Below are 21,944 nucleotides of genomic sequence, written 5' to 3' on the forward strand. Positions count from 1 at the left end.
ACTTTAGTTAATATGTTTTAGGAATTTAGATGGGTAAAACCCCTTAGATGAGCTTGGATGAAGATCAGCAGCCCACTGTCACTGCAAGCAGCAGGACGGTGCCTCTCCACTGTCACTGCAGGGACCCATTGCTTCCCCTTGAACAAGCAGCCCAGCTGACCCCACACACAAGGAATTGCTAATTTCCTGCAATCTTCCTCTGTGCTGTTTATTTAAGGGTCCGGTGAAGCATCACTCACAAGAAATAGGAACGGCAATTACTTTCTTTTTTTTTATAGCAGCTAGCTACTATATAACAACATCGGGCCAAACTCTTCCACTCAAGTCTTCATCAACAAGCTTTTTCTTAGACATTAAAACAGGAACATGAAGTACTGGACTATTGTCTCTCCTGCAGTGCAGAATTTCTCTGCTGTGGTACTTTTTTCCACTTTAACCACTGAGCAGCTGAACACTTGAGAGAGATGAGCTGATTTCAACGAGTTTGGTTTATGTCAAACACGAAAATGACTGTGCTTGGTATCTCCCTCTCAGATAACAAACGCTTCTCAAGTTAAATCTGGGATCTAACAGTAACCTCACAGCAATCTGCAACCTCACAGGTAACCTGTGCCTGCAGAGCCAACATGGGTCTATCAAAGGAACCAGATCCAAACCAGCAGCACGCACCAGACACAGCGGCACTTCATGCAAGCCCCACCTCAAGGCAGTCCTGTAACACCCCTCCCACTTCGAAACGAATCCAGTCACTGCAGTGTATTTTACACCAGGCAGAGCCAAATATGTTAATCACTGTGCTTTGCTTTTTAAGAGGAACTTTATTTCAGAAAATGTTTGCATTCCTACGGGAACTTCCTGCCATATGACACCTCCTTGCTCACAGCCAGAGACAGACTGCCTTTTGAGGCAGCACCAGCCTATTCTGTATACTGAGAACTCATTCACCACTCCCCAGGCCTGTGCTTAAAAAGTGACCCCTTTTTTCCTTGATTTATACTAAAATTAACATTTCTGAATTTTCCCTGCTATTAGTAACTTGACATACTTGGCTATTGGAGCTATTGAAAAGTGTGAGTTTCACAGAACAAATTTGTTTTGAAAACATATATATATTTTTGTTAAATACTGTGCTTGCTGGTGCCACTTCTAAAATGCACCTTTGCCTAGGGTCTCCCTGCATCCCAAAGTATCATAAAAACCAACTTCAGGAAAATATCAGCAAAGCAATCTTTGTTGACTGTTGTTTCATTCTGCAGCTATTTGGACTGTAGACATAATGTTCTTAATCCCAAGTATTCTGCAACTCAATTACCAGCAAAAAAAGCATGAGGATCTCTAGATCAGAACTCTCAAGGAAAAGAAACACCTCAGATCACAGTTTGGATACCCAGACTTTGAAAACAATTTAAAATTGTTGCCTTATAACTGGCAAGTGGCAAATACAACACTGGTATTTAAATAAGGAAGAAGGAACCTGATAACCATTAGTTTATTATGACAATAGCAGTTGTTTACCAAATCTTAGAATAAGTTTCAGGTGAGGGATGGGTTAGAGGCTGCAAAGAAAAAAGAATGGCAATAAATGGGAACAGTTAAAAGAAAGTTTTAACTACACAGTTTATATATGACACTTCCTCTTACTGCCTCTAACCTGAACTTGAGTATCCAAAGCATTAAATGGTGATGCACTGAAAATGAAGAAAGCTAAGATTTACAGAAGTCTAAAGGGAATGGTAAAAGCAGGGTGAAAATTACAATGGCAAGTACTGGAGCAGCAGAATTAATACTGCAACATAATTAATAATGTCAGTGATAAAGTTGGCATAAAATGTACCAAATTTCTTTACACTCATTCCTGGTCTCAAGCCTAACAGTAGCTTATGCAGACTAGAGGAAAAACCTGAGGAGCTTTTGTAAGTTCTTGCAATCACAGCCACTGAAAATTTGCTATTTCAATTGCTAATTCTGGTTTGACTCACTCTTTTTCCTTTGCTTTCCAAGTCTGGCATCTTCCTTGAAAAACATTACTGGTAAAGTAATACATCTCTTTTTATGCCAAGTTTTACAGATTAAATCAGATAAATTGAAGAATTTATTTTAGATTATGGGATGATAGACCACAGGACTATACTTAAAAGAAGTCCAATCTCAAAGAAAAGCTTTAACCTGGGACTTAATGCCACAGTCTCAATAACCCAAAAATAAGAAACCAAAGCTGTTCTTTGCAAGTAGCAAATTATGCTGTTCTTTAGAAGAATGTCTCAGAAACTCTCAGTCTCTCTCCAGATTCATCCACTTCCCTGTCACTTAACATACTAAGTAACTCTAACAAATGGAATTCATCTCTGAATACAATCATTAATGTCAAAATGAACAAGGTGGACACCCAACACGAGCATGAAATTCAGAAAGATGGTGTCGCGGTCTGCTAAGGAAAAACTGCAAGGAAAACTTGCATTTCCCATTATGTTTAGCAAATGGAACATCACCATCTAGTGTAGGTGAGATACTCCAAAGGGACTCACAAGGGCTGCACTGGCAGCAAGGCAGCAGCACTACCTCAGAACAGCACGATCGATAACGTTCCAAAATAAAACATACCTAGAAACTACAAAGGAAAATAAACCTGCCACTGACTGAAAAGTTGGGTTTGATCTTGATTAGATAGAGCATCTAAGCAAAAGGAGGTGGCACAAATTATTAGATGCAAATACCAGTGGCTTCACAGGAAAAGCATAAAGCACTGCACAAGTACTTGGGGTCACCGGTAGAGCAACCTCAGGACAATAATTATGTGGGGGTAAAACTGAGTTTTGTTGTTGTTCTGTAGTCAGCAATTGAAACTGGAGATGACCTAAAGAGTACCCTAACATTACTGAGAGAAGTTACTATATGAGCACATGTATTTTATGACCACATTAAAAAGCTATTCAGCAACCAAAGGCAAACGTGATAAACTTCCTGCAGACAGACTCTGCCAGGACACAGTAACTTTGCAGCCTTCACTTTCAGGAGCTGGATCTGAACACTCCCATTAATTTAACATACAAGAACATGATTTGTCATGTCAGTATAAATAGACCTTGATGTAATTACCACTAAATATAAAGAACATGGGTAACTCTAGTAAGAGATTCCTTGAAAATACTTAAGCATTAAGCCTATATGAGCTGCACTTTTCCAAAGTCAAATAACCATGGTTCACTGTCTGAAATGGGGAATCTGAAATCTTTGCTTCTGCTGCAACAAACACCACACAGAAGGAGAGATTGACCCTCCAAAGCCAATCCAATACTTACAAGCCAATGAGCTTTACAGATCATCCACTACCAGATGAGCAAAGACTTATTTTACAGTCCTTCCCTTGCTCCAGTGTGGGCTCTGTCCCACAGGAGACATGTTCCACATGTGCTCCATGATCTTCTCCAACATGAGTCCTTTCCACAGGCTGCAGTTCTTCACAAACTGTCACCCACAGGGACACAAGTCCAGCCACTAAACCTCCTCTCTCCATGGATCCGCAGGTCCTGCCAGGAGCCTGCTCCAGCACAAGGTTACCATGGGGTCACAGACTCCCATGGGCTTACTTTCTTTAGAGCTTCCATATTTCTCCACAAACTTCCCAAATATACTTACTTTGTGCAAGACAGATTTAAAATGTATTGAAATTGCTGCACACATGCAGATCAGTGTAGCACATGTTCAGTAGTGTGACATTTCCTAAAATATCAGAAACACTGCATAAAAGCCATGCAGGCACAGTGAGTGAAGAGGGTACTTCCATAACTCCCGGGAATAAAGCAGTACAACTGAAACTCCTGCACGTGTACAGTGGAGGGGGAAAAAAGCAACAAGACAGGAATGTGGAGTCTCTCAGAGATTAACAGAAACGTGGAAGACAGCAGGGTGAGAAAGTATTCAGCAGACATGGAACTAGTGCTGCATAAGGACAACTCTGCAAGGGGTTTAGCCAAACATGTACCAGCTAATAAACCTCTTTCAACCACTGCCACACAAATTTTGTTAGTTACCTCTCCATTACCTGCATTTTGGAGGAACAGCCCTTCACCTCCCAGTCCTACTGCCAGCCTTGATAACACCAGTGCTGAGATCAGTCCCAGCAGTCCCTCCCACAGCCACCATCAGCCCTCCCTCACTATTCAGTGAGCACAACACAGGACACCTGAGATGGCACAGGACTGGGAAGGCTCTTTAGCTTGAGCCTCGACCCCACTCCTCATCTATACCTTGATAACCACCTCAGATCTGCTAAGAGCCTTTGAGCATTGTTGCAAGTCACAGTGAGTTTCCTCTACTGCAATTACACTGCCAAAGAAGTCAAGATCTTTTCTTCTATAAATCACATAAACTTATACAAGCTACAAATGTAGAGGTATTCCATTCCATTCCCCCCATATCATCCCAGCTCCTTCCATTTCAGTAGCACAACAGTTAGAGAATATCTCATGACCCTATCAAGCCCTGAGAGAAGTCATCAGTGGAACTACAGAAGACATTCCTTACCACATGAATGCATATTTTTCAGTGTGGATGTCTATCTTGCACACATGGGAAGACAGAAAGGTCTTCAGAAAAAAAGACAACCTGTGCCATAACAAGGATTCACAGTACTGTGTATTTAGGCCACCAGTAAAGTATCACAGAACAAGCAGAGAAAATCTACAGCCACTACTTTTGCAGTTCTCCTTCACAGAACTGTATTTTAATTGCAAAGCAAGTAAAGATGTATTTGAAAAAACAATCGACATTCTCTTTGTTCTTAAAAATCTCTTTTACAACAAGAAGCATTAAATATATGCCTACTGGTCTTACCAATACCCATCCAGCCCAGCATTCTGCTTTCAACAGCAGCAATATGAGACATCACTTAGGGAGTAAGTCAAAGCCTACACCACTGCCTGGGGTCACTTCTCTTGTACTCTTTCAATACCCAAAGACATACAAACATACAAGGGGAGGGACAATGATCCAGGGACATGATCACCTCTGCAGAACAGAAGGAAATGAAGAGGACAGTGGCACAGAAAGCAATCTGAATATCCCAGACTCACAACCCCAGCTTGCTGTGAACCACTTCCACAGAATCCCAGTCTGAAAACGCCTCTTTCCCTACAGTTTGAAAGCCTCTACAAGTTCCCCATTCAGTCCCAGAAAGAATTGAAACTCTTCAGCAGACACGTGCACAACAGGCAAGAACCTCCACACACCTGCCCAACAGGCAGGACAGGCACATTTTTCCCATGTGCTTCCCTACTGTCAAATGACTCTCAGGTAGCATCCAAAACCTGCTTAAGGGCACATAACCCTAAATCCAGTCTTGCAGGGTTCCACTATCCCTCATCTACTACATGTAGCCTCCAGACAGGAAGATGTTTTTTCTCAATGTGACCTAGTTAGAAAAACTAGTTGAAATACCCTGATATTTACAATAATATTACAATATTAATAATATTACAATAATTCAGGGTTGTGATACTTCAGAAATAAATTAAGCTTATTCCACAATCCAGATAATTTCTAAATACCAACTTTATTCAGTTAAATCCCTTACGAATAAAACACTTTAGATTACATGTTTTTGTTAGACTGTAGAATCTACATATCATATATAAGGAAAAATGTCTTTAGAATATATTCAATTATGTGCAGATTATTGTAAGAAATAGATAAAAATTCAAGATATAAAGAAACCTTGGATAAGACATAAAAAAACCTTGGATAAAAGAGTAAAAATCCTTGGATAAGACATAAAAAAAAATCCCTTGTTTACTCCTGAGTTTTCTGCCTTAGAAATGTGCAAATATTCAACTGCAGTTTTGTATTTCTAAAAGCCCTACATCAGATTACAGGTAACTGAAACCATTCTTTCAGGATACTATGAGAAAGTGCAGACTTAAGCAAGCCAAAGAGTAGAAAAGATGTTTTTCCTAGTCTTTTTCACACCTAGTCACATTATTACTTTCCCTTAAATGAGTATTTCCTAAGCAGTGGTTGACTGCTTGGTGCCAACTCATCACTTCTAACAGAATGAGTTTAAAAAGGATTTTTTTTTCTGATGGTACATCATTAGCATCGTCACAGCAGCGTTCATTACACATGGAAGGGTCCCTGAAAACACTAAATGTTCCACATTACTCTAAATTCTGCCTCAAGTATTCTACACAGTTCACATTTTAGAGTTCTGATACAGATTTCGGGACTATAGAGACAGCTGCACCACTGGAACTGTGCTAAGTGGGAGGTTATTGATGAAAGGAGCTGAGGAGAGAACTGCAGTGCTCAATGAAGGTAATGCATTCACACATCAAAAAAACCCTATTCTTCCCAAGCTATCTGTCAAATAGAGAAGTTGATTTTTACTTTGTGAAGGCAGTCTAACAGGTGCCACATGGCTGGACAGCAATGACTAACCAGGAAACAAGTGACTACCTTTTACTGAGCAGAGATTCTCAACAAAACCAAACCAAACCAATAAACAAAAAAACCTCCAAACAAAAAAAAGCAACACTTCACCAGTCCTTCCACCAAAATAGTAATTAAGATCAGGCACATGGAAAATTCGTTCTATCATACTCATATTTGCAGTGGATGACTCCATAATGCAAGAGCACTGATGACACACATGTCCAATGCAGTCTGCTACAAGAGTACAAGAGCAGCTCTCCAGCTGGGTCTTAGCCCCTATACATTTTCACAATTCAGACAGTCTCAAACAGTTGTCACATTTTCAAAAACCCCTTTCTGCACAGGTTTTTCCTTCCTCCTCCTTAAACAGGTAGAGCAGAAGCTGGAGCACACCACCACAGCTCCCAACTGCAGACACAGGGTGCTGGGCCCCCTTTGCAAAGTCAAACCCAGCACTGCTTCCTGCTGACAGCCCTGGGTGCAGCCCTAGAGCAAGGCCAAACAAAGCAGCACCAAGACTGCAGGATGTCAAGGAAACTTCTCAAAGTTGGAAGTCTGTAAAGAAGCCCGAAGAACTTATCGTAACAACTAATTTCTGATATTTAAAAAAGCCAATCATAAAGAGAACTAGAACTCTTCACAAACACAGAACTTCGTTTCCCCTACCGGGGGTCATTGTTCAGCCCTCCGAAGCACACCGTCACTTACAGAACTCACACGGGCAAAGGGAAACAGCACGTTTCAAGATACCAATACCTCTCAAAAGCTCTTTTTAGGGATCTCCACCCAAGCGTTGCACTGAGCCATACTAGAAATACACCAAAGAAATGCTAAAGAGTGTTTAAACACAGTATACAAAGCCCAAATTCCCACAGCCTGAGACAGAATTAAGCTGATGATCCTCAACCAAGATTATGCCCTCAGTGTATATTTTCAAACACCATTTAGGCTTATCAAGAATATTTAACATCTTCCCGGAGGGGGTAAAAAAAACAAACCAAACCAAAATAAGCAAACCCAAACCCCAACACTTGAGAGGTTACGCACAGCTCAGCATCCCTGTCCCGGACGCGTCTGTCTCACGTGTAAGTTCCAGCCCCCGGCCCGGCGCTGCCGGACCCCTCGCACACCTGCCGGGCCGCTCTCGCCGCAGGCCGTGCCCGGCGCTGCCCGTCCCGGAGCGCGTCCGGCGCCGCACGGAGGGCTCGGGCCGCCGGCACCGCCCGCCCCCGGCCCGGCACTCGCGGGAGCCCCGACCCGCGCCCCCCCCCGCCCCGCCCGGGCCTCACCGCCAGGTCCTGCGGCACCGCTCCGCTCATGGCCCGCACGGTGCCGCTCCGCCAGGCCCGCGCGGGCAGCGCAGGCCCCGGCTCCGGCCCCGCCGCTTCGCCCTCGCCCGGCCCCGCCGCCAGCAGCAGCAGGAGCCGCTTCCCCACGGGGGAGGCCGCCGCGTCCGCCATCCCCGCTGGGCAGAGCCGCCGCCGCCCGAGCGCTCCGGCCGCCGCCGCCCGAGACACCGAGAGGCTCCTGCCCCGCGCTGGGCCCGAGCGCCGCCCGCCGCCGTCCCGGCGTGCACCGCGCCGGCCGCCCGGCCCCACAGCGCCCCGCGCGGGACGGGCGGGACCGGCGGCGTGAGGGGAGCGGGGGGGGAACGGGACAGGGGCCGGGATAGGGACCGGAGGCGTGAGGGGAGCGGGGGGGGAACGGGACAGGGGCCGGGATAGGGACCGGAGGCGTGAGGGGAGCGGGGGGGGAACGGGACAGGGGCCGAGACAGTGCCGGGCGATGTGAGGGGAACAGGCGGGGGAACGGGGTAGGGACCGGGCTGTGAGAGGGGAACTGGGGCAGAGAACAGGCACGGTGTGACGGGGGAACCGGGACGGGAACGGGGACAGGGGCCAGGGCGGTGTGAGGAGAACCGGGACAGGGAACGAGGCGGTGCGAGGAGAACCGGGATAGGGAAACGGGATAGGGAAACAGGCCGGCGTGAGGCGATCCGGGACGGGGGAATGGGACAGGGAGACGGGATAGGGATCGGGGCGGTGTGAGGAGAACCGGGGCAGGAAACGGGTCGGTGCGAGGGGACTCCGCGACAGGGAAACGGGACAGAGAAGCGGAACGGTGTGAGGGACGAGACCGGGACGGGAACCGGGGCGGTGTGAGGGGCTGCTGGGAGGGGGAACCCGAGACAGCCGGTCATCGGGCAGGAGCCTTCCTGCGGCAGGGCCTCTCACGAACGCCAAGTTCAAAACCTGGAGTTATCGAAGAAATTAAGGAGCTTTAACCTAAATTTCGAGGTAAACCCAGAGAAGAACCAGTGCCCGCGTCTGAGGCTGGATCCTACGGCTGGCATGAGGAACTGCACTGTGCCGGGTGCGTTGCTTTCCCGTGAGGCAGATTTTGGAAAGGCATGTATTTAGGGAGTGATTAAGATACAAAATCTTAATGAATTCAGCTGTCACGAGGAACTGGTAAATTTGAACAGTTCTCATGCAGCATAGTACATTGCCCTAAACTTGCCCCTTTTCAACATGAACCACCACAAAATACTTCAGAATCCCACAGCTGGAAAAACGATGGGTTTTACATCTGTTTCTGTTTGTGCAGAAATAGTACCATCGTGTGAAAGATTCCAAGTGGTCCTATATCCCCCTCCCATTCCACCAGCTCAGACTCACATTGCCATGATAAAGCAGGCCAGCATTTCCCATCTCCTGAGCACGGTGGTGGGTATTCAAAAGGCACACATCAGTTAGACCAACAGTGATAAAATCCACCAGGGGGTTCTTAACTGTCATTAATGATGGACCCAGGGAGCATAGGCCATAAAGCATGAATTAACTTCAACTTATGAAATACTTAACAACTTTTCTATGTTAATTGCTAATTCTGTTGCACCAACTTCTATTGCAGTTAGAAAACTTAAGTTTCGTGGCTTAATTCTGTGTGTTAATTTCAAATACTATTTTACTGTAAAAGGGTGAAGACAGGTACTGCTGTTAAATTACACACTTCAAGGGCTGCTAAACCAGTACAATTCCAACTCGTGAGAAGTCAGGTAAGTAACCATCAGGTGCCATCCAAAAGTGTCCCTTAAGCACTGAAGATGCCTGCTTCTCCAGTCTGTACCCTTCCCGGCCTTGACTGATGGTCAGTGCTCCAGAATCCAAAGAAAGTAATTTGCCAGAGTGGCTGATCCAGGGACCAACTGTGTGGTTTCTCTTATTTGGGAAAAGCAGGACTGATGCAGACGCTCACCTGTACAGGTTCTCAACCCTCCCCTTCAATATCGTACCTAAGGCCACCCCTTCCATAGACAGCAGCCGTGTTCTTTGGAGAATTTTATTAAAATATATCCAAGAAGTAATCAAACATTTTCTTATGAGTCAGGAGAGAACTGAAGTGAGAAAAACATCTGTACAGAGGACAGTGCTGTAAGTTTTTCTTTACATGCTTTATTTCAATGTTTCACAGTTTAGTCATTGTCTACAAAAATATATTTCTGAAACTCTGAGTCCTCTATAAAAAAAGCTGGTCAGCAGCAGTGACCCTGACAAACAGAATGTACCTTGGGACAGTGTGAGCACCTCCTGTAAGCAGATTAGTGCAGCTAGGGCACTCCTGCCTCACCCTGGGAGACTTCTGTTCTTTGGGATTAAAGCTCTGCACTAGTTCTGAAGGAAGGCATTAAAAAAAAAAATCATTCCACTTCTGTATACTGCACTAAGCTTGGGAGGGGGAGCTGCAAGTCAGTGTATCACACAGCAGAAAGTGCTAACAAAGCACTTGGCACTCAGGGAAAGGAGAAGACCTCAGGGTGCTTTAGTACTGGTAAATTTTTCTTTGAGCTCTCCGTTCAGAACAGCCTTTGTCTGGTGATAATAGGTTCAGGCTGTCAGCAGAGGTACAAATGGCAAACAGGCAGAGTAATCCTATAAGCGCAAAGAGAGTCCTTTTTTGAGGACAGGATAAGAGTTCTGTTCAGTTTTACATCAACATTTTCTGCTGTGGCTTTAATCAAGGGGAAAATTGCCTTCAAAACCAATCACAAGTTGTTGGACAGAACAGAGCCACTATCAGTGCTGTCAGCTTCAACTCCTTAGTACCCATAACTGGAAATATTCCTTATAACATCAATTATTTAATTCCTACGCTTACTAGTCACCAGTGTATCTAGCCACCACAAATAAGAACTGAGAAACTCAAGTGTCCCCCAAATGAGATCTTTCTACTCTTCCTCTGCTCAGTTATTTGACTGGTCTACAGAGATACCTGCAGTTAAGAAAAAAAAAAATAAATTGCCTCTTTTAAAAAAATAAATCTATCTTGCATTGTGCTCTAGAAAAGACAAGGTCAATGTACTCTGATCCTCAGAGCTCATCATTAGAAGCCCCTTACCACAAAATAAATTTCAGACCTGAACCCCTAAGCAGGGCAGGAATTTTCAGCAGCAAGTAAGAGTAGTTATTGACAGACTGCTTCCCTAATGTGGTAATAGACAGAAGATGAGCTCTCTGAAAACTTTTCCACACCTGCCTGTCAGAAGGTTTTCTGAGCCAGCAGCTTGTGAAATCTAGATTTCCTTGAGATTAGAGAATTCAGGAAAGTGCTGCTGGTTATTTTAGGTACATCTGCAATCAATGGGCTTCTGAGCTCTAGGCTTTTGTTCAGAAAAAGTTCTCCTGTAACTTGTGCCTACCACCAGTCCCAGTCTGATCTGCTAAACCTGAGCAGCCAAGGAGGTATATGAATTTTAAGTAGAATCAGCATCATCCACGAAAACACAGAAGCCATGAACCTTCACTGAGACAAATACCTTATCAAAAAAAGACACTCAGCACTAGAAAACTAATATCATCTCACTAATGCTAAACAGTTAAAGTGTAAAATCTGTAAGAAAACACCTGAAGTTTACTTTTTGACTATTTTCCTTTCTTGAATTGCTGGGGGGAGTGAGGGGGTGGAGGAGAAAGGAAAGAATCACTTCACTGTATTAGTAGTAAGCCAGTATATAGAAGGCAGTGTTGGAGAAAAATTTAAAACCAGGAAAAAAATCTGAAAACTTACTGATTCCGAAAGCTTTCCTCACCTTCCCAAACTCAACAGCCTAAACAGGATTTTCATCCTCATACTTCAAGTTGTTTTTCCAGTCTGTTCCCATCTGTTCAGCTTCCAGTCACAGACACACAACAGAGAGAAGAATCAAGGGAGGCTGAGAAACCCACACATAGGGTTTTGCCTCCCATATAGCACCTACTTTATATATCAACATGAACAAATCAATCAGAAATTGTTACATCTTGTGCACAGAAAGCCTGTAACTAAAGTGTAACATGATGAAATTTAAAGCCTGTAACTAAAGTGTAACAATATGAAATTAAAAGAAGATTTGGAATTAAAGAAAAATTTTGTCCCGTGGAACCTCTTTTTCTGAAGATTCCACACCCCACAAAGAAGCAGTTCATATTCAGTCATTTGTGAACTGGAAAAGACTTGTCAGCAACAATCCTGCCTTGGCTTCAGGTGAAAAGCTGAGAGTGTTCATTCTCCTTTAGTATCACAAAGCTTATTTCTGTAAAACAAACCGCTGTCTGGCCATGCCCTGCCCTGCCATAGAGATGCAGGATATCAGAGAATCATGGAATACGCTGAGCTGGAGGGCACCCATCAGAATCAGTCCAACTCCTGGCTGTGTGCAGGAGACCCCAAGAATCCCACCAAGTGCCTGACAGCGTTGGCCGAACGCTTCTTGAACTCAGACAGGCTTGGTGCTGCCCCTGCTTCCCTGGGGAGCCTTTTCCAGTGCTCAGTCACCCTCTGGGTGAAAAACCTTTTCCTGACTGTCAAAAGTCTTCTCCATCAGCACAGACAAGTGGGATGTCACCTCTAGCTGATGCAGTTATGCAAAAAGAAAAAAAAAACCTGTAGCATAAAGTTTAGAATCCCAGCATGATGGATACCTTGTGGATAAACACTGCCACAGACTGTGAGGTACTTGTGTGTGAGGAACCAGCAACTGCAGCTGCACATTATTGCTACTTGCTGTCTCTCAGGGCAAGCTTTTCCCATTTCTGCATTCTCCTGCCTTCTCCAAGTTACACACTCCAGGGTGAACTATTCTGAAGCCTCACCAACACGGTGGCCACCAGAACACATTTGATGACATTTTAATCCCTTCCAAATTATTTACAAGGCTGGCTTTGAGACTGTTACTTTTAACTTCAGGCCTAGAACTGCATAGAGAAAATTTTGTATGGTCAAGAACTAGCAGTACTTGCACTACGTCTCTTCTCACAGGAAGCATTAATTAAAACAAGCAAAGTAACACACAGAGCTTAGCCTAGGCTGCATTCTATCAAGGGCATAATGAAGACAGTAGTCACAACTTCTCCAATTCACTAGTATTTTTTCTAATATTCCAATGGCTACACTTAAGAGAGGTTCAGCCAAATTAAGTTAAAGCTACAAGTCACAACTGAAAAGTGTGCACTGAAGTCTGGTGTCAGGAACACTGAGGACCACCCCTGATCAGGCGGCTTCACTTCTATTTTCGAGTGCACAAGGACAGCTCCCTGTCACAGACAACTGAAGCAGATATATGGGAAAACTCATTCATTAAGCCAAGGGGAGGCAAGGTCACTGCTGCCATGCCCCAGAGAAGGAGAAAGATTCATTGAGAGATTATAACTAAAGGGTTACAAAAAGGCAAGAACTAAAGTTTGTCGGTAATGAAATGCATTCTCCCGTCCCATATGAACAGGAAACAGTCTCTGTAGGGTGTTAAAGAAGGTCCTAGGAGGAGATTACCTCCTACTTTTTTCTGCTGCCAAAGGAGAGGAGAGAAAGACGCTGCTATTGGTCAGCAGGAATCTCTCTGTCTGCATCCAGTTTGCTCGTCTCTCCTGGGGAAGGGGTACGTGGTGCAGAGTGAGAAACAGGAGGAATCCCATGAGCTACAATCCCTTCCACTACTGGTGGTTCTGGTAGCCCAGGGGTGGCTACTCCCACTACTCCTGGAGGAAACCTAAAACCAATAGAAACATAGAAGTTACAAGCTTGTCCAACAGTTATTCAAGGAGAAAGGAGCTGTGCCCTCAGACAACTGCTGAATACAAATCCCTCTTTCTAAAAAATTCTCCGAGATAGAACACAGGAAAAGTCTCCAGAGCTGAAGAGTAGCAGTGATATCCTAATGCCAAATGACACCTGTTCACAGAGATAGTCTCAGGTCACATACTAAGCATTTGGATAAAGGTACAAAGTTTATCTCCAGTGGAAAACAGCGTGAGGCACTGTATGAAGGCACCTGGAGGGCTGGGAATTCCCTCCCCATCAGCAGGAGGAACGTAAGCTGCAGTTATCCTTCACTGGGCTCCATGACAGAAAAAGTAAGGAGCTGAACTAAAAAAACAGCTAGATGCAAGATGAAAAACAGGAGAGCAACACTCATGAATTTCTAATGAACTATTTTTCCATTACTTCCATTCTGCCTCCCTGTGCCGCCTTCATAAATATATCTGAACCTCTGTAGATCTCATAGAAGGGAAGGATATATTACCTACTTTGCAGATGGGAGAAAAACAGAAGGGAAGCAGCCTGCCCACAATCACTTGGCAGGTCTGTAACAGATAAACAAACTGAAATACACTATATTTAGACCACTGAACAAAATCCACTGGACAATATCTCAATAATAGTCCACATTTGGGCTACAGGCAAGAACTGTCCTTTGTTTATACAGCCCTAATGATATGCACAATTTCTAAATGTTAAGTTCCATGCCTTTCTGGGGGGCATCCAGCAGACTTTCTTATATTAAGATATCTCTTGGGCAGGTCTTGCAAGGATTTGCAAAAATTGACTAGTATGCAGCTGGACCTAAATATGACCAAGTATGTGTTAAATCCTAGTACAGGTTTAGAAGAGCTGCTGTTAAGAGCTCATATACAGAGTATGTAGGAACACAGACATACCTGCTTGCAGGTACAAGTACTTCTCAAACCCACAGAGGGATGTTGGCCTACTTCAGCAGGAAGATATGCCTGGCCAACCTACATAGCTCACCTGTAAGCTGCAGCTCCATTGAGTTCTGGGTGGACAGTTGCAGGATCAATACTGGACCACTGAGCTGCTAACAGCAAGTACTCCTTATTAACACAGTTCCTCAAAGCATCGGGTATGTGACCTGCAAGAGCACCAAGAATGACAAAAAAAAAACCAGGACACAGGTAGGGGGGAGCTTGTTCCCTGCAGCATTTACAAAGGAGAGCAGAAAGGAAATGTGCAACATCTTTTTCATCTACCTCCACAGGATAACAGTGGGCAGGGGAGACTCTCCTCTGAGCACCTGGTCTCTGGAGAAGACAAGAAATTGATCCTTCCTTCCCACTTCTGTGGTCTTGGGAAAATTATTGACCACAACCTGCACTTGCTAAGCCTCGCCCTTTCAAGAGACAACACGTACTACTTCAGGAAAAACAGTCTAACTGTCAAAGGAATTACTGCAAAGGATTTGGAAGATGTAGTTAAAAGGCTTCCCCAGGGAAAGAAAGAGCCATTCCAGCATTAGGTACAAGATTCTCAGAAGGCAAAGATACAATTATGAACTTACACACCAATTCCAGAAACCAGTTACTGAGTCCAAGTTTTCAGAACAAGCAGCATAATCCTTGCAGGGAACTAAAAGAACACTAATTCAGCAGCAGCTGCAGAGCACACAATCTCCTTCATTACCTGTAATAGCTCTGCGGATCTCTTTAGCTGCATCTTCTCTGGATTCAATGGAAGCCTGTTCACTGTACCAGGCAGTGTGAGGGGTGCAGATAACATTGGGTGCATCTTTTAAGGGCCCCTGAGCAAAACTGAGGGAGGAAACAAAAAAAAAAAAGAGTATTTTCTCTCCAGAAGTGATAACCCCATCTGTCGTCTTGGGCATCACTGTAACCCAATAACAAAAAAACCCAAAAGAATCATCCAGCTTAGGTGATGTGAATCACCAGACAGCAGCAGGCATGCAGGTACAGTGTTACCTGAAAGGCTCAGACTCATGCACATCCAATGCTGTTCCTCTGATTCTCCCCTCTTTCAAGGCTTGTGCTAAGGCTTTCTCATCTACCAGCCCTCCCCGGGCTGTGTTCACTAAGAAGCAGCCCTGACGCATCTGGAAGAAGAAAAATATTAAGTGCATTGAGAATGAGACTTTTCATGGAAGCTAAGTGAATCTTGGGAAGTCTACTGGAAATGAGCAGGAGTCTGCAGTGATTAGATGAGGCCTGCAGGAATTAGGAGTGCTCTCACTGCAAAGCTAACCACAGGGGAAATGCCTGCAAGCAATGCTTGAGAAATTTGCTTTAAAAATGAACAAACAAAACCACAAGACACCAAGGGCAAAAGTGGAACTCTCAAGTTCTGCACTCCATATTCATCCTACTACATTAAAAAAGAAAGAGGACATGAATCAATTATCCAGCTATACAAAACTGGACTACAACATCCAGATGTCTCTCATAAAAGCACTGGAAAGCATTCATATACTAGTGGAGTATAGCCCGAGACTGACTTTGCAGTGGGCTTGGGCAGAGAAGTTTTGGCAGAGTTGTGTACAAAAAAAGGTACACAGTCCCAGCCACACCACTTCTGGCTCTAACCAGCACAGTAAATTACACATTTTAAAGATAATCTGAAATTACTGAATCACCCAAAATATTCTTTATAAATGATATTACTTGGCAAGAAGAGCCAATCCTGTTCTTCTCTTAACATGAAATTCTACACAGCACAAAGCACAGGCACCCGGATCCACACGCTCCCAGCCTCCCAAGGCAGCAGGAGGCACACAACAGAGGCAGCAGGATTCACACGCTCTCAGCCTCTGTGAAAGCAGCAGTTTCTGTTTGCATTCATTTCCACAGCGCTCTGTGGGGGAAATCAAGCTCCTGCTGCACCTGTTTAATAGTGAAGTCATTGATGAGGTGATGGTTATGTTCATTCAGGCTGCAGTGCAATGTGATGCAATCGCTGTGCATTAGTAGATCCTGCAGGGTTCCTACTCGTTGTAAACCCAAGGATCGCTCCACTCCATCCGGCAGATAGGGATCATAGAAAATCACGTTGAAGCCAAAGGACTTGGCTCGCAGAGCCACTGCCTGTCCAACTCGGCCTTCACAAAAGAAAACCCACAATCATCAAGGAAAGGTAAAACAAACTTTAAAGACAAGATACTGAGGTAGACTGGGAGCCTACACTGGAGTTTACTGCCAGGGCCCAAGGTACTGCAGCCCTGGAAACCCCCAGGATTGCCATAGGGATCCGGAGGAGGCTATTCAGTGCTGATCCTATGTGGCTAATTCTAGTCTTTCCCCATGCAATAGACAGAGCTTAGTCTAGAAGGAGCTCTGTTTCCAAATCAAATCTGGACCCTGAGTCAGAGGCAGTAATAATCTGACTACAAGAACTTAGAGAAGGAATTGGTAGCTTTCAGGAGGCTTTGTACTGATACAAAGCCCAGCACACAGGGAAACAGTCACCAAGAAGAGCTGTATGAATGTTCCAATTCTAACCACTTGAAATCAAAAAAAGAATCCCCAATCCCATGCCACACACCCAACTCTTGAAGATATCCAGCATGACAGAATAGGGCACTAGCATTCCTTAGGAGTCAGTGTGTTTCACAAAGAACAGCTGTAAAATTATCGCTTTTTTCACTCTTAGGTTCCCAAAAATTTCCAGAGTTCTCTTTTCAGTGTAACAATGGCCATGACTTACCCAGTCCAATGATGCCCAAAGTCTCCCCACGGATACGCACAGCGCCTCCAGCCACCTCTCGAATCTGTTCGACACTCGAGGCTCGGTTCCCCTCCCGCAGAGCCTGGTGGAGCCAAGTGACTCGGCGATAGAGGTTCAAGATGTGGCAGAGGGTGGAGTCAGCAGTCTCCTCTACTGAGGAGGAAGGGATGTTGCAAACTGCAATGCCTACAAAGCCATAGAGGTCATATAAGATTTTTAGCATCACAATGCTGAACCAACATAAAGCTCTTTAGGCACAAATCCTGAAAGATAATTCAGTTCTCCGGAACTACTGCTGAGAAACATGGGATTCATTTCAGAAGCTCATTCTACAACAACACAGATGTGACCAACCAGCTTTTCAATCCCCCAGGAAACACCACTCCTTCCTTTTAAATATCCACTTGATTGACACACTCACCAGAAAAGAAAGCCCAAACAGGTCAAAATGAGAAAACTGGGTCATATAAGTGATGCAAGAAACTGACTTTTAGGAGACCTGCATTCAAAAAGATGCACTCTGTCCACAGATACCCCTGACAGATTAATTGGCAGACTGTAGAACTAAGACAGATGGCTGAGCTCCTTCATGCATCACAGTCCAGATGCTCACTGCAAGCATCAGCCTTACTTACAATAAGTAACTAACTCATTATATGCAGAGAGAAGCCACAGGAGCCTCTCTATTCATTTGAAGTTATGCTTAAAAATAACAATACAACACTACTCTAGAATAACATACAACCACAAGGACCATAAAACCCATGGCTAGAAGTATCAGGTAAATTAGTAATGCAAATGAGTTGAAGTCCTAGAAGCATAAATTAGTGTCAGAAAAGGGAAAGATGGAACACTGTATCAAATTCTGGTCATTCCTGAGCAGTCTATTTACTTTAAAAAAAAAAAAGGAAGGAGGAGGGCTGGCAAAATAGCACTTCACTGCTGCTACCCTTCAACAAACCAGCCAAGAAATAAAAATAATGACCAGATGAGAAAATGGTCTCTTCCCAAACATTACCTCAGCCACTTGTCAAACCAAGGCAACTCTTCTGCCTCAAAAGACCACCACCCAGCTAAAAACTAGGAGTAAAATCTAGGCAATGGTTGAAGGCATCACTGTTTTGTAAGCCTATTCAGAGGAGACATTTCACTTAACCCAGACCATGCTTTCCCATGAGAACTGCAAGAGCAATGGCCACAGACAATCCCAGATATTTGACTCCTCTCTATCAAATCATTTCCAGTTGTGCCATAATGCCACACAGACAACCTGGAGGACGTGAGGAGAGGTGACAGGAAACCCCAACTTCTCTTAATCTCACTGGTTACCATCTCACTCAACTCTAAACAAGCCCTGTGCATCCATCTGTCACACAGCCAGACACAAATTTGTCTTAACCTGCAATATTATGCCTAATGTAAGAAAATGCAAACACACACAACAGCCCTTTGGTCTGAAGATTCAGAACACACAAGGAACAGTATCTCACCTCAGAATGAATTAAAGGGCCTGGCTAAGCATGAAAATAACCATTAATTGTCCATGGAAAGCACATCTGGCCATGCATAAGGGTCATCATACTATTGCTCCAAAGCAAAAGCGGCAAGCAACAGCCTGATGGCGAAAGAAGTTTGACTCATTTCACCTTGGGTTAATGAGTGCAAGAAAGCTCTGAATCTGAATGAATCCAAGATATGGATGGTGACTGCAAGTAGAGAAACCTGAGACTAGATCAGGTTCCAAACTCAGCCCAAATATGTAAAGGCTGGATGAAAGCCAGGGACCTTGCCAGGAACTCTTGAGACTATTCCCTTGAATCATCCAGATGAGAAGGCTCTTTAGACTCAGTTCAAGCACTAGCCAAATACACATTCTTCATTTATTTGCAATTCATCTCTTCTTACAGATCTGAACACTGTAATGCCTGTGTCAATTTTATATACAAATACCTATACTTGATTTAAGCTAAACCTGACCTGCATTACATTAAGGAAGGTTTCAAATCCCTGACATTGAAAAAACCGGAAAAAGAAAGGGAAGGGTAGTTCAGTGATCCATCTCAGCCTGGAGACTACAAGGTCCAGAAGTCTCACTGCCATGTGTTTAAGATATAGCACCTTTTTATCACCTGGTCCAGAGATTCTTCACATGCCGAGGGCTCTAAAGGGATCACTAATAAAGTTTTGAATCAGAACCTACCTGCAGATACAAAATTAACAGGAAAACTTATCAAGTATTTACAGTGAGTTTATCCTGCATCAGCATCTACAGCCAGCTTTCAGACATCAGTTTGATGAACACTCACAAAAACCCCAAGGTTGCCTCACCAAAAGTTACTTAGACCCCATATTCAGGTTCCTGAATCCCTCACAACAACAAACACACCAACATCTATAGCAGAGCAATCTGAGAGCTGAGAATCTTTCTTCCAAGTCCCAATATTGGTCAGCTTCCTCAAGATGCCTGATACTGAGCAACCCCAAATCTCCACATAAAAGTTTTTAAATGCACTCAGCTATAAAGCACAAAAACACACGCAGTGTTCCACTCCACATTCAGTTGTGATTGCAACACACACCTACTGGTGCCGTCATACCTAATTCTGCAGCAGATTTGATGTCAACATTGTCATAGCCACTGCCAATACGCACAATGACCCTGAGGGCTTTGAATTTCTCCAGATCCTGACGAGAAAGGGTAATGGTGTGATACATCAGAGCTCCTACTGCCTCATTCAGCACCTATAACAAAAACCAGTCCACATCAATATCTGGTTTGGTTACCTAGGAGGCAGAGCTGTTCTTCTGAATACTTGCATGTTTTCTTGCCCACCTTTTCGTGGATTTCCTGAGTTGACTGAGCATCACAAAATGCCACTGTAGCTACGTCCTTCAAGATGGGCATCTCCACAGTGCAATCTCGTCCATCCAGGAGTGCAACCAGTGGCCGTGCTGGCATTGGACCATTCACAATAGGAGGCCGTATGCCTATTAGGAAAGTCAGCAGGAGTGATTACATACAAGACAGGAATTCAGGAACCCTCCTTTGCTAGTCCAGTAAGTCACTAATAATATTTAGAAACACAATAGGCAAAGCAAAAGACATAAATAGGAAACATCGTGGCTAGGCTTCGCGAACCAAGATTTGGGGGAGGGCTCTACCCACGTTTGTTACAAGCGCACCGGCGGCTAAAAAGCCAATACGAGATAGGCACGTCCGGTTGCAAAAGGCACAGCAGAAAGACTCCTTAGGCAAACACAGGGAAAAAAGCTGGTAAAAAATACAACCACCTCTGCCACCACTAAATAAAGGAAAATAAAGTATGTTTTATCAATAATGAGATAATAGAGGTGCTCTACTCAGAAGCGCATTATCTTACTCCAGGCTCCTGAAACGAGTTACAAAGTCGCTTCAGGCCTCCCCATTACCGTGCCCACCCCTCCATCGCAGCCCAGATACTGTTTCCTCCTTGACGGAGCAGAACTCGTACGTTCTCGGGCCCTGCGATGCTCACTGGCACCCGCCCCTTTCTCGCAGGCCGCAGCAGCCCCCGCGGGCGGCGGGGCCCGGGCAGGGCCGGTGCCTCCCCCGCCGCTGCCCGGGGCCGCCCGCCCCGCCTCACCTTCGCAGATCCGGTCCAGCCGCTGCCGCTTCACTTTGTGCCGGTCCATGGGCCGGGCGGGACGCGCCGCCCTCGGCGCCGCGCAGGGACCGGGAGCGGGACCCGTCACCGCCGCCCGCGCCGCGCCGGGGGGAAGCGGAAGGGCCGGGCCGGCCCCGCCGGCACCGGGGCAGCGCCACTTCCGCTTCCGGACCGCGCGGCGGGGCGGGGCGGGGCGGGGCGGGCGCTCCGTGCCCGGCACTCGCGGGTCACGGCCGGCTCCGGAGCTGCGCGGAGGGAGCCCAGGGAGGATCCTGGGATGTAGCTTCAGGTCTTCCCGGGAAGCTCCCTACGGGGAGCTGTTCCAAGCAGCTCTGCCTGTGCGCGGCCCCTTTGCAGCCCCTGTGCCGTGCTCCCGGGGCTGGGTCAGCGCCGCGATACTCGATCACCCCGAGAATCCACTGCACGAATCCCCACAAGGACAGGGGGAGGGACATCACCAAGCAAGTGCTGAACAGTTTATTGAATAACAAATTCAAGCTGTTTATTACACAAAATTTCCTGGTACCCGATTGATGTCCATACAATTGATCTACTCTTACTCAGCCCTTTTCTTCCATACCCCCCACATTCCATTCAGATACGCCATAGCATGTTTTAACAAACCTGTGCGGCTTCTTCCTGCTCTGCCCTGGGGTTTGGTGGGCAAAAGATAACACGGTGATAATGGGAACTGCCAGCTGGTGACCAGTTGTTGGGAGGAAGACTCTTGAGGAAGTTTATAAACCTGCAACTGGGAATATCCCTTGATAACCCGTGTGAACAGCAGCCGGTGATTCCCCTGGCATGGACAAAGAGCATTTCAGTGTAATGTAATGTAACTATTACTTGCTCCTGACAATTAAAAAAAAAAAAAAGGTATGAAATGGGGGTGATGAGAGTAGGGCTTAAAAAGCAAATACTGCTTTTCTGTTCGAATTCTGCTAGGTGCCAGAGGAAAATAAATTGCACTCTACAGTTGTGTATGTTTTACCTTTCTCCCGCCCTACGGAGCAATTACGAAGGCTGCGATTCTGGGAGGCGTCCGTAGTCATTTATCAGCTGGGAAAAGTGTCACCGTGTCTGCGCGTC

General features: G+C 45.2%; 2 protein-coding genes and 1 long non-coding RNA gene across 3 annotated transcripts in view; 1 reads left to right on the forward strand and 2 right to left on the reverse strand.

The window, feature by feature from the left end:
- KDM3B (lysine demethylase 3B) overlaps positions 1 to 8,014 on the reverse strand; it is a 46,347-nt gene extending 38,333 nt beyond the window's left edge. The window contains exon 1 of the mRNA XM_051794295.1: positions 7,716 to 8,014. Coding sequence (XP_051650255.1) covers positions 7,716 to 7,886 — 171 coding nt within the window. The 5' untranslated portion in view covers positions 7,887 to 8,014. The remainder of the gene's footprint in view (positions 1 to 7,715) is intronic.
- A 227-nt stretch (positions 8,015 to 8,241) lies between these two features.
- LOC127474017 (uncharacterized) lies at positions 8,242 to 11,085 on the forward strand. The gene is made up of 2 exons (XR_007905648.1): positions 8,242 to 8,799; positions 9,406 to 11,085. It is a non-coding gene; the product is annotated as an uncharacterized LOC127474017 (long non-coding RNA).
- A 1,727-nt stretch (positions 11,086 to 12,812) lies between these two features.
- On the reverse strand, positions 12,813 to 20,997 carry LOC127474010 (C-terminal-binding protein 2). The gene is made up of 9 exons (XM_051794302.1): positions 20,835 to 20,997; positions 20,045 to 20,199; positions 19,809 to 19,953; positions 17,191 to 17,397; positions 16,371 to 16,585; positions 15,456 to 15,586; positions 15,160 to 15,287; positions 14,491 to 14,611; positions 12,813 to 13,450 (listed from the first exon to the last, which is right to left on the reverse strand). The coding sequence occupies exons 1-9, from the start codon at positions 20,881 to 20,883 to the stop codon at positions 13,279 to 13,281; spliced, it is 1,323 nt and encodes a 440-aa protein (XP_051650262.1). The 5' UTR covers positions 20,884 to 20,997; the 3' UTR covers positions 12,813 to 13,278.
- Between the last annotated feature and the right edge of the window lie 947 nt (positions 20,998 to 21,944).

The sequence above is a fragment of the Manacus candei genome, unplaced genomic scaffold (genome assembly GCF_025592945.1).
Source record: "Manacus candei isolate 608988 ecotype Guabito, Panama unplaced genomic scaffold, ASM2559294v1 h1tg000037l, whole genome shotgun sequence".
In the NCBI taxonomy this organism is placed as follows: Eukaryota; Metazoa; Chordata; class Aves; order Passeriformes; family Pipridae; genus Manacus; species Manacus candei.